General features: G+C 57.2%; 1 protein-coding gene across 3 annotated transcripts in view; it reads left to right on the plus strand.

Annotated features, from left to right (window-relative positions):
• The window catches only part of KIF13B (kinesin family member 13B), a 192676-nt gene extending 180821 nt beyond the window's left edge, over positions 1-11855 (plus strand). For 2 of the 3 annotated variants that reach the window (XM_036854067.1, XM_036854068.1), the window contains 3 exons: positions 1733-1795; positions 5415-6297; positions 9776-11855. In XM_036854067.1, the coding sequence (XP_036709962.1) occupies positions 1733-1795; positions 5415-6297; positions 9776-10041 (1212 nt within the window). In that variant the 3' untranslated portion in view covers positions 10042-11855. Of the gene's footprint in view, positions 1-337; positions 569-1732; positions 1796-5414; positions 6298-9775 lie in introns of those variants that run through there. The other variant, XR_005020172.1, reaches the window with a different exon arrangement.
• Positions 11856-12080: the final 225 nt, after the last annotated feature.

Genomic DNA, 12080 nt, shown 5'->3' on the forward strand with positions numbered 1-12080 from the left:
GTCGACACCCCCCCCCTCAGTGGGCCATCTTGTTGCAGGCGGGCTTTTCTCCCTTCAATTAAGAGTCTGGGCTGCCAAGTAGGAAGCAAGACTTCGGCCGTCAGCCTTCGTGCCTGCAGACTATCCGGGAAGTCGTGACAGCAGAGGCCCCCGGGCCCCCAGGTGCACCAGGGACCTGGGAGGACCTGGAGGGCTCAGGGCCAGAGGAAGGGACCTGGAGGGATCTCTGGGCAACTTAGATTAGATAGTAGATCAGTGAGCCAGCAAGAGAAGAGACACGCGTAACTGCGTGGAAACAAACTCCGACACCCAGTTTTGACTCTCTTCTGTGAGACAGGACTGCGGGTATGTGTTCGTTTTGCCAGGACGGAACCCTCTTAGAGCCCAGCTCTCCGAGGCGAGGTCCAGACTCGTGCGTCGGAGCAGGCAGGCCTGGGACGGGGCCAGACGTTGGTTGAGAGAATAAAGGCGGATGTGGTGGACCCCGGGCTTCTTCGAGATGACTGCGTCTACTCTGTGCCCTTCCCCACCTGCTGTAGTGGACTCAGCAGCTACCAACTCCTTCACGGTTACCAGCTCTCTCCTTTGACGCCCGTTTTCCTTATCCTAGGGCTTGTTTTTGTTTCTGTTTTTGCTTTTCTTTATTTTTGGCTGCGTTGGGTCTTCATTGCTGCGTGTGGGCTTTCTACAGTTGCGGCGATCAGGGGCTACTCTTTGTTGCGGTGCACGGGCTTCTCATTGCGGTGGCTTCTCTTGTTGCGGAGCACGGGCTCTAGGCGCGTGGGCTTCAGTAGTTGTGGCTTGTGTGCTCAGTAGTTGTGGCTCGCGGGCTCTAGAGCACAGGCTCAGTAGTTGTGGCACATGGGCTTAGTTGCTCCGTGGCATGTGGGATCTTCCCAGGGCTCGAACCCATGTCCCCTGCCTTGGCAGGCAGGTTCTTAACCACTGTGCCGCCAGGGAAGCCCCCTAGTTTTTGTCTTTTTTTTAACTCTATCTTTTTGTAAATGTTCCTTGAACCACGTGTCCATAAGCAGCCCACTCCGTTCTTGTGATGTCACTTGTGCCCGTTAACTCAGGCTCTCGTCACCTCACCCCTGCTCTGTTGCTGGAGCCTGTGATTTGCCTGCCTCGCTCTCGCACTGTTTCTCCAGCCAGCCTGCCCTCCACCAGCAGGTCGGTCTTCTTCGCGTCCCGCCCTCTCTGCCCAGGCGTCACAGGGGTCCTTACCGTCGCCCGGGAGCTTCAGTTCAGACCCCAGAGCCTCTGCCCACGTCCCTGTCCTGCTGTGCCTCGTGCTCCAGCCACACCGGCTTCCGTCCCCCTTGCTTCCCGTGACGGCACTGCCTGTGATCCTCTCGACCGGGAGTTTCCCGGGCCAGTGAGGTCCTGTAACGCTTGTGTGTAGAGACGCAGCCCTTGGCTGACGTGTGCCGCGCGAGAGCGGAGAGAGCACACCATACACCTTACTGTCTTCAGCACGTGTGTGGTGTTGCCAGCTGGGGACGAGCGGCTGGCTGAGCTCCCGGCTTCTCACGTTCCCTCTGCAGCGTCCCGACCCCAGCCCCGGGCAGGCCTGCTAGGCAGTGACTTGTTAGAATTCCTGGAAGTTGTAAACGTTCGCTTCGGGTGGGTCATCCTGACAGCTCTCCCGTCTGTTCAGTTGAAAGCTTCTCTGGTCATTCTGTTCTGCTTCCCCTGATCCCTGTGTCCACCTGTTCCCTTGTTTACTCAGCCCGTGCCTCGAATCATGGTGCAGTCAGCCCTCCCGGATGCCGGGACGCCCAGGACGCTGGAGGTGAGTTAGTCGGGCCTGGCGGCGCCTCTGCTGGCGCTGCCCCACATACGGCGGGCGGCCCCGATACTGTGACTGTTGAGGCCACACCCGTGGTTTTTTAGTTCAGCATCCCCGTTTTGGTAATTAACTGTAATATAGGTCACCGTCTTCTCCCTCTGTATTTTGCTTGCTACACTTTTCTATTTTCAACTTGTTAATCATATGATTGCTAAACTTTTAGGTGCTTGACTGCTAATGTAGTCTGTGGCTTTAATAGCCCACTGCTAGGTAGAGGCGATTTCTATAAACAGAACAATCTCCTTATTCCAAGTGTTGACTTAATTCTCAGTTTTACATTTCATTCTGATTCATGATATCAGCGTGAAAAGACTGATGCTAAGCTGGGGAGAAAATAGTCTCTTATGATCTCCCACAGATGAACAGCACTTCTGATCTTATGAATAGCAGATCTATTTTCTCCCACTGTGTGTTCATCCTCTTAGGAAATGCTGTATCGTCATAGGAAAATTTTATTTATTAAAACAGTAGGAAAAGAGGCCAAATAATTCGAAAGAAAATTTAGACGTTCAAGAATTTACTACTTTCTGAGCAGCCCTTTTCAATGCAGGCCATCCTTGGTGTTCACGAATTTAACTGAAGATAGAGCTGTGACACCCCCCCCCCCACCCCCAGCCCCCTGTGAGTTGGGTTTATTATTTCTCGGAGGCAGGACTGGGGTCCCAAGGCCGGTGGGGCAGGATGAGACGGAGTCCCTTACGTAAGGGCGCTGCCTTGCACACTCTGCGCAGCTTTGCTGCACATCCCGCTGGCTCGCTCAGCATCCTGCTGGCTCGCTCGCGTCCAGGCTTTCTGGCAGCCTTAGGAATGTCAGTGGCAAAGCGTAACCCAAAGACGCAGGGGGCTCTCATTCGCATAGCAACTCCAGTCGAGTGGGAGTGGCTGCCGCAGCGCCGAAGCAGAAGGATCTGAGCTGCGCTCGGTCAGCGGGAAAGAACGGGGGTTATCTGGGCTCGCCTTCTGCCGCCTCCCGTCACCTTTTTCTTGTCGCTGTGGATGTGACCTCTGATCCCTGGCTTTTCACTTACCGGAGGCTTTGGGTGAATCCTTTAGCCTCTCTGGCCATGTTGTAAAGCGAGTACTTTCTGGCCCACATCAGAGGATTCAGTAGTGCTGATGGGGTAACAGCAAGGAGCTCTAAGGCACTGTTGCAGGACTGTCCCCTCCTCCGGACGGGCCCAGCTGCCCTTAGCAGACAGCAGATCCGGCAGTGGTGGGTTGAACCCTGGGAGAGTGGGGAACGCAGGCTATTTAAGGGCCATAGTTATTGTTCAGATTCTAGACTACTGTAATTTTGTTTGTGTATTCTTCCCTGCCCAGTCAGTGATATTAAAAACTAAAATAGAAAAGAGTAAATAAAACATGTACAAGTTGCAAAAAAAAAATGATTGAAAGATTGCCTAATCTTTTAGAGTATTTATGCTGGCGACAGTTATTGATCTGTTGGATTTAGTAAATTTTGCAGCCCAGAGATCCATCACAAAAATGGGTTGTTAATCTCAAGAGGTGCTGTTAATTTTGTACCCTGAGAGTGTGCCTTGTGGGGGAAGGAGGGCCTCTGGAGACAGGAATATAAATGACAATTCACGTGAAAATGCACGATTTATCAAATTGCTGAGTTAAGCCAAGTAACTGTAAGAGACTTACAGATCTCAGCTGTTTCCCAGTTCAAATAAATCCTGTATTTCAAATGGAAAATGGCCATTCTTGTAATACAAATAATCTTTCCGTAAATATTGAAAACACACTTCTTTTTCTGAGCAGCACCCCTCTCGCCCCCAACCCACTCCCCGCTCTGTCTCCCATTCCCTGTCATTGTGCACTGGGAATACAAAGATAATCTGCCACCTTCTCCCAATGGCTTAAGTTATCAAGGCAAGACACCTTAGAGCGCGCCCAGAACCGCAGAGCTCGGCGGAGCCGCGACTGTCGTCTTCCCCAGGAGATGGGGCTCTGCGCGTCTCTGCGGGCTCCCTCGGACACGGTGACGTGAGGCGGAGAGGCCAGCGTAGCTCTGGCCTCGCTCAGCCCCTGCTCGCCGGGCTGACTGCTTCTCGGCCTGAGTCCCCCGGGACCAGACGCCCTGATCTGTGACATGGGACCAGCCTTGAGCAGCAGCTTGAGAGACGGCCTCTCGGAGGAAGGGCACAGCCTGCAGGCAGCCTCTGTTCCTCCTCTTCCCCCCGCCTCCCCGCCCGCAGGCCCCAGGGTTGTTGCTTCCCGCCCGAGCTGGTGGAGCTGTGCCCTGGCACTTCCAGATCCTCCAGTGAGACCATCATTTCAGTTTTGCAGGAGGAAAGTGCTCTTCTGGCCTCCAGCGATGCTGTCAGTCTCCCCGTGGAGTCGGTGTTGGGCAGGGGGATCCGTTCACACGGGGGCAGGAGTTCTGAGCCTGAGTGCAGGGAAGTGGGAGGCGCTGGGAGGTGTGCGCCTGCCGTGTGCCACGCTCTGTGTGAGGGCCTGGTCTGCCTGCCTTGTACCGCGTCGCCGAGGTGGCCGCCCCGTATGCGTGGTTCCCACCACCAAGCGATTCTTGGACACCAGCTGTGTGTCCTACAGTTAACTCGGCTTCTGACCCCATCTACTTGGAGACAGTGTCAGATGCCACAGGTTGAGGGCTCAGCCCCACAAGACTGTCCCCACTTCAGATGCCAAGTCCAGTGTGCTCCAGATCAGAGGGTCCCATGACCCCTTCCTCAGGTTGAATCAATGTGCTAGAGTGACTCACAGAACTCAGAGAAACATTTTACTTACTAGATTATCTGTTTATTATAAAAGGATGTAACACAGGAACAGCCAGCTGGGAGAGATGCGTGGGGGAAGGGTGGGGAGCTTCCACGCCCTCTCTGGGCACAGCGCCCTCCCCAGATCGCCACGCGTTCACCAACCCAGAAGCTCTCCAAACCCTGTCCTTCTGGGTTTTTACGGAGGCCGCATTGTGTAGGCATGGTTGATTCAGTCACTGGCCATTGGTGATCAGTTCAGCCTTCAGACGCTCCCCAGAGGTCAGGGGTGGGATGGAAAGTGCCAATCCTCTAGTCACATGGTTGTTCCCTCTGGCAACCAGCCCCCTTCCTTGGGGGCTTTCCAAAAGTCACCCCCTTAACAAACTCAGATGTGGCTGAAATGGCCTCGTTATGAGTATGGAGAAGCCCTTATTGTTATTACCACTTAGGAAACCCCAAGGGTTTTGGGAGTTCTGTGCCAGAAAACAAGACTAGGACCAACTATGGAACTCTTACTAGAAATCATGCCATCACAGGCAGCCGTTACGACCCGCAGTTTACGGCAAGGAGAGGCGATGAGGGGCACCGGTGGCCGTCTAGCTTAGCCCTCAGTCGCGGCTGGGGCAGCGCCAGCGCGGAGCCTTGTCGGCCTGCGTGTCTGGTTCGCGGAGGTCGCACGGCAGAACAGGGGAACTGAGGTGGGAACCGGGTCCGCCCTGCTGCACGGCTGCGCTTGTCCCACCGTCGGAGCTGTCATGTCCCCGCTGACAACAGCATTGGTCTCCAGGCTTTGGGGAGCGGACGCCTAACTGTGAACTCTCCCCTCCCTGCTCCAGGCTCAGCGAGAGAGCGCGGGGCTGCGCGGGGCCCCCGACGTGCCCGTGGCCTCGCCGGCCGCCCCCTCGCCCAAGACCTGCGACGGGCCCCCGAGACCCGCGCCCACCTCCCCGGCCCCTGAGGGCGCGGACGGGCCGCCCAGCCCCCTGAGCGAGGCGTCCAGCGGCTACTTCTCGCACAGCGTCTCCAGCGCCACCCTGTCGGACGCCTGCGGCCCCGGCCTGGATGCTGCGGCGTCGCCCCCGCCCGGCCCCGGCCCGGCCACCCCCGAGCCCGAGCCCCCGGCCGCGCCCGTCACGTCCCGCGCCCTGCCCGGCCCGGCGGAGCGGATGGCACCGGGAGACGGCGCGGCTGCGGCCCCCGTCGGGGCTGCAGCGGTGAAGCGGGACGAGGCGGCAGGCCCCCCCGCGCCTGACCGGCGGGGCAGGAGTGACCCTGCCGCCGCCCCCCAGAAGCCGGAGAGCCCCCAGCCCCAGGCGAAGCCGGCCGCCGGCCCAGGGCCCGACGTCTCCCGGCCGCCGCCGCCTGCTGACCCCCGGTGCCAGCCGCCCGCTCCGGCCCCTCCCTTCAGGATCCAGAAGGTGCGGACCTCGGAGCTGAAGTCATTCACACGCATACTCGGCGGGGACCCCGGCGGCCCCTTGGGGAGTGAGGAGGACCCGCTGGCCTCAGGGGGCCCGGGCGACGGCAGCGCTGGGGCACAGGCCCCGGTAAGGTTGGAAGTCTCCTCGGATTCTGAAGAAGCCAGTGAGGTCCCAGAGTGGCTCAGAGAGGGAGAATACGTGACCGTGGGCACCAACAAGACGGGCGTCGTGAGATACGTGGGGCCCACTGACTTCCAGGAGGGCACGTGGGTCGGAGTGGAGCTAGACTTACCTACAGGTGAGTGCTGCTGCTTTGGGACAGGTTCCGGGTCCCCGGGGCAACTCACTGTGCCCACCGTTGTCTGGCAGAAAAGGGCCGGCCCTGCCCCGCACCGCCCAGCGCCTGCTGTGTGCCCTTGGGCACATCGTTCACGTCTCTGAGCCCCTGGGTCGCCCCTTTCCAAAATGAGCAATTTTCTCTAGATAGGAGTTTCCTAAGCGTTTTCAGAGTCAGATTCTCTCGCTTTTTTTTTCAATCTGCAGAAATTTCTCAGAAACCAAAGACCTTAATTGAAAGCTACTGTTGATTTGGTAGTGAATTTAAATCCTGATTTTTCTTTTTTAAGTCACAGAAGCGTCTGCATTTCAACTGTCACAGCAGCTCTGTCTGCTGTGCTTGCTCAGGTTACAAAAACCAATGCCCATGTGGAGCTTCAGATGCCTCAGGTGTTCCTAAGACACCCCAAGGCTCCTGGGCCCCCAGGGGGAGGACAGAAGGCGAGATGATCGAAGAGCCTTGTGGGCTCACCAGTCTCTCAAGTCTCCTTATAGAATGGCCTGCCTCCAAGCCAAGAGATCATCATTTCAGAAAAACTGAGGGCAGGGCTTAAGGAAATATATACTTTGTCCTGCCAATTATTTATTTATTTATTCTTTTAAATTTATTTTTGAACGTGTCCGGTCTTCGTTACTACGCACGGCCTTTCTCTAGTTGCGGCGAGCGGGGGCTACTTTTCGTTGTGGTGCGCGGGCTTCTCATTGCGGTGGCTTCTCTTGTTGCGGAGCACGGGCTCTAGGCGCACGGGCTTCAGTAGTTGCAGCGCATGGGCTCAGTAGTTGTGGCTCGCGGGCTCTAGAGCTCAGGCTCAGTAGTTGTGGCGCACGGGCTTAGTTGCTCCGTGGCATGTGGGATCTTCCCGGACCAGGGCTCGAACCCGTGTCACCTGCATTGGCAGGCGGATTCTTAACCACTGCACCACCAGGGAAGTCCCCCAGTTTTTTTTTTTTTAAATTGAGGTATAGTTGATTTACAATATTAGCTTCCAGTGCACGACATAGTGATTCAAAATTTATATAGATTGCACTCCACTTAAAGTTATTATAAAACATTGGCTATATTCCCTGTGCCGTATAATATGTCCTTGTAGCCTATTTATTTTATACATAGTAGTCTGTACCTCTTAACCCCCTACCTCTGTCTTGCTCCTCCTGCTTTCCCTGTCTCTGACTGGTAACCATTAGTTTGTTCTCTATATTTGTGAGTCTGCTCCTGTTTTGTTATATTCATTCATTTGTTTTGTTTTTTAGATTCCACATGTAAGTGGTAACATACAGTATTTGTCGTTCTCTGTCTGACTTAGTTCACTTAGCATAATGCCCTGTAGGTTCATCCAGGTTGTAGCAAATGGCCTGCAGATTCTTTTTTTTTTTAAACAGCTTTATTGTGATGCAATTTACATACCAAAAAATCCACCTGTTTAAAGTGTACAATTCAGTGGTTCTTAGTATATTTCCAGAGTTGTACAACCTAATTTTAGAATGGGTTTATCACCCCAAAAAGAAGCCACATATCAATTAGCAAGACACTACCCTCCCCAAGCCCCAGGTGACCATTAATCTACTTTTTGTCTAAATTGATATGAAAGGTCCTAATCTGGACTTTCACATAAATGGAGCCATAAATACCCGGCCTCTCGTGACTGGCTTATTTCACCTCCCGAGTTTCCCAGGCTTAGCCAGTTGTGGTCTGTGTCAGCACTTCATTCCTTTCTACGGCCGATACTGTCCCACTGTAGGGATTTTCCACACGTTGTTCATCCACTTGGCAGTTGATGGACGTTTGGGTAGCTTCCACTTTTTGGCCGTTGTGAGTAAGGCTGCGGGGAATACTCGTGTGTACGTTTTTGTGTGGACACACTCATTTCTCTTGAGGAGATACGGTGGGGAGTTCACTCTGTGTCTAGCACGCTGAGCTCGGCCGGCCTGATTGCCTTTCTCCCTCCCAGCAGCGTGTCCCAGGGTGGGGCAGCCGCTTCCTGAGCTGAGGCTTGGAGGCTGTGGACATGGGCTTTAGCAGAGCTTGTGTGGCCTGCTGGGTGTCGCCAGTGAGGAGCAGGGGGGAGGGCGTCGAGGAGGTGCCCTTTGGTCCAGCAGAGTGAGGGCTGGGGGAGGGGGCTCAGTGAACCCCAGGCCCCAGTGACTGTCTCTCAGCCCCTAGGCTCAGCTGTGAAATCACTGTCTTTAAAGATAATTTTGGCCAAGAATGTCATAAAATGGAAGAGGTAGAAGACTAGTGCAGCACAGGCTGGAATATTTTTTAAACTCCATTTCTGCTGAAATGCAAAGGGGAATTGGGAAAGACATTTCTATCTGTAATTGAGCCTCAAGAATTAAAGGGGGATTAGCGAACAGACGAATTCATCCAGCAAATAAATACTAAGCACCTACTGTGTTCCAGTCCCTGTCCTGGATTTCGAGGACACCTTGGTGAGCAAAACGAAGTTCTGGTTTCCCCCGACTTACGTTTTAGAGGGAAGAGAACTGCCGAGTAAACAAACAAAGGTGATAGTAGTGAGTGCTGTGAGGAGAGCAGGGAGAGCGCGTGCTCCCGAGGAAGCAGAGTTCCGGCAGGAGGGGCACGGGGCGTGCGGGGTGGATGTCCAGTAGAGAAGGGCAGTCAGAGGGCCACCTCGGGCTGGACACGCAGCTAAGAGGCATCAGGGCTCTCGGAGGGCAGGCTGGGCGGGCGAGCCTCCAAGGGACAGGGCAGGGCCACACACAGGCCCCCGCCTTCGAGAGGGAGGCAGGAGGGGAGAGCGACAGGTCACCTGTGAGATACGTCGAGAGGTGGACCGAGTGACTCCTGCCGCCCTTGAGAGGAGCTGGTGGCGGGTGGGCCTGTTTGAGAGGGAGGAAGGGAGGAGGCAGGCTGCAGGGTGCAGGCGGTGAGTGTGGACAGTTCATGATTGCTTTGCTGCAGAGATCACGTTCCCCAGCAACCCGTCACCATGGGCTGTGGACACTTAGGGATCAGCTCCAACCTCCCCCCCCCCCAGTGCTGTCCTTCACCTTAAAGCATTTTTTGTTTGCTTTTACCAAGGAGACATCTTCTCCCATCTTGACACACCAGGCGTGACATCTCACTAGCTACAGTTTGGTAATTTGCCAGTTTCCATCTAATAGATTTAGGGAAAATAATCGTTCCACTCACGACATCCATCCTAGGTTTGCATCTTGACTGTCCAGACTGACAGCGGTTGGTGCCGAGGGTGGGGCGAGCGGGCGGGCTCTGCCTTGGTGGCATGTGGGCGTCAGAAGTGACAGGCCCTGGCCGTGCCGGAGGCCACCGGGATCTGTCCGCAGTGACCACCTCTGCTGCTGCTCGGGGCGCACTGCCCCGGCCCCGCTCCTTCAACGGGGACCGGCTGCGCGGGTTTGGGCGCACGGGAGTCCCACGGGCCGGGGAGCCACCTCCACGTCTTCCTTCCTTCCCGCAGGTAAGAACGACGGCTCCATCGGCGGGAAGCAGTACTTCAAGTGCAACCCCGGCTACGGGCTGCTGGTGAGGCCGGGCCGCGTGCGCAGGGCGGTGTGCGCGGGGCGGCGGCGCAGCGCGGGGCTCCGGCCGCAAGGCGCCCCCGAGCCCCGCAGGAGCGGCGCACTCTCTGGCTCCGCCACCAACCTGGCCTCGCTGACGGCGGCGCTGGCCAAGGCCGAGGGCGCCCCCGGGAACCCGGAGAACCGCAAGTCCTGGGCCAGCTGAGCGGCGGGGTGGCCGCCTCCCGTCCTTCCTGGGCGACGGACAGAGGGCGCGGGGCCCCGCCGAGCCTTTGCGGGGACAGCCCCGGGCGGGCCCTCCAGCCCCTCTCCGTGGGGACAGGCCGGGAATGCTTTCTGCCCGTCGCGGGGCTGGTGACCTCTCCCTGTTTCTCCCTCTCCCCAGAGAGTGAGGCGGCGTCGCAGCCGGGCCGCGGGTGGAAGGTTCTAGGAGCCCAGCGTGGTCCCGGATTGTGGAGAGCGGGGTTCCGCCGTCTTCCTGGGCCTGGGGCCGCCCCGACTGCGGCCGCTGTGGCTCTTTTTTCTGTGCTGGTGACCCCGTTAACCTCTTAATTTAAAGCGTAATCGTTACTCGTGCCTTTTCCTCCCGCGGAGGCGCCTCGCACCCGCGTAGCCCCCAGCACCCCTCCCCACGTCAAGTGCCTGGGGCCCTGGGCCTGCCCCCTCCCGCCTTTCCCTCTTCCTTTCCACGGGGTTTCTTAGAGGTTTCTTTGTGGGTGTTTTAGGGTCTTTATACCCAGGAAGTTTTTTCTCTTTGCCATTTATTCCCTTAACAGAGTTCTTGGAATATATTTATTGTATTTATTTTTTCAAAACCCGAAATTGTTGGCGAGCCACAATCACCCTCCCGGTGTGAGTGCCCAGGGCCCGCCTTGCGTCGCCAGCCTCTGTGGGCGCTCGGGAGCTGCCAGCCTCCTTCTTCGGGCGGGCTTCCCGCAGGACGCTGCTCCTCCTTGTGTCCTTTATCGCAGAAACACAAGCGGCCTTACTCTAAGCTGACAGTGAAAACTTGGAGAATTCTGTTGTGCTTCTGTGGTCAGTGACAAAGTCGGTCAGAGGCATCGTGGCCTTGGTGCGGTTTTGGTTCTGGGAGGGTACTTAGACCAGCTCAGCTTTGTGGCGGTTCTGTGCCCTGAGGCCCGCCCAGCCTGGGGCTGCAGCCTGGCAGGCGGAGGGAGAGCTGCCCACCCCGTTGCCGGCGGGGTTTATCCCTGGGAGCCTCGCAGAGCCACAGGCCAGGCCGGCCCGGATGGCGCTGGGGACGGCGTGAATCATCCCAGAGCATCGCCTGGCCCCGCCAGGACAGCCCTGGTCCAGAGCCCTTTCTCCACCGGTGCCTCTGGTATTACCAGGGTGGTGGCCCAGTGACCTGGTGCCCCACGTCTGTGGCGGGCCACCACTTGTACTCCCTCCTGTCCTCAGCTGGCTTTCCGAGGGACACCTGCCGGCCGTGTCCCTGAATTAAGCGCTCCCAACTCTGTGCCAGCTCTTCTGCGGAAGCTCCTTGCCCGCGCGGAAGCTCTCCTTCAGGCCTGTTGTCAGTGCGAGGTTCTCCTCCGTGGATGCCAGCACCACCGCTCCCTGGGAGGGCGGCTCTCGCTCCCAGAGCCTCAGGTGACCTGCCCGGGGGCAGAAAGTCCGCACCCGGCGCATTGGAGAGAAGACGCCATAGAAATGGAAGGTGGTTTGGGTGTTTGTGACCCTCATTTACGGAGCCAAGTACTTGCTGGGGCTCATCTGCCCTGTGACGGGCGTCACAACCTCGCAGAACGGGCTTGGGACGGTCAGTCGGGGGATGTGAAGGGTTGGGCTCTTTTCGTCGTCAGTTGAGTTGAAGTGGAAGAGATGACAGCCGAGCCACTGCCCTGAGCAGGTTTTTGGCCGGAGCTCGCGGGGGGCCAGGAGGAGCCCTGTTGTCTGGAGAGGCCTCAGGCGCCCTTCCCCTTCTCCCGGCCTCCCCTCCGCCTCCTCCCGGGGCCTGCTTTTCAAACGTCCCCAGTTCCGCCTGCCTGAGAGTGTCCCACCAGCCCTGCCCAGCATCTCTGCCCCCAGGGAAGCAGCGTTTCCTTAGAGCCCTTGACCTTGTGTTGCCGGGACTGGGGGCAGTGGCCAGAGCCCGTTGTGTGCAGAGGTGGTGCTTTCTCCTGGGAGGAAAGCACTGTCGCTGCTCTCGAGTCTGTAGCTCCCAGCTTGCCTGGGGTTTTCTCGGAATGCATCGGGTTTGGGCCTGCGCTGGTGGCGTTA

This window comes from Balaenoptera musculus, chromosome 6, assembly GCF_009873245.2.
Source record: "Balaenoptera musculus isolate JJ_BM4_2016_0621 chromosome 6, mBalMus1.pri.v3, whole genome shotgun sequence".
NCBI classification, from domain to species: Eukaryota; Metazoa; Chordata; class Mammalia; order Artiodactyla; family Balaenopteridae; genus Balaenoptera; species Balaenoptera musculus.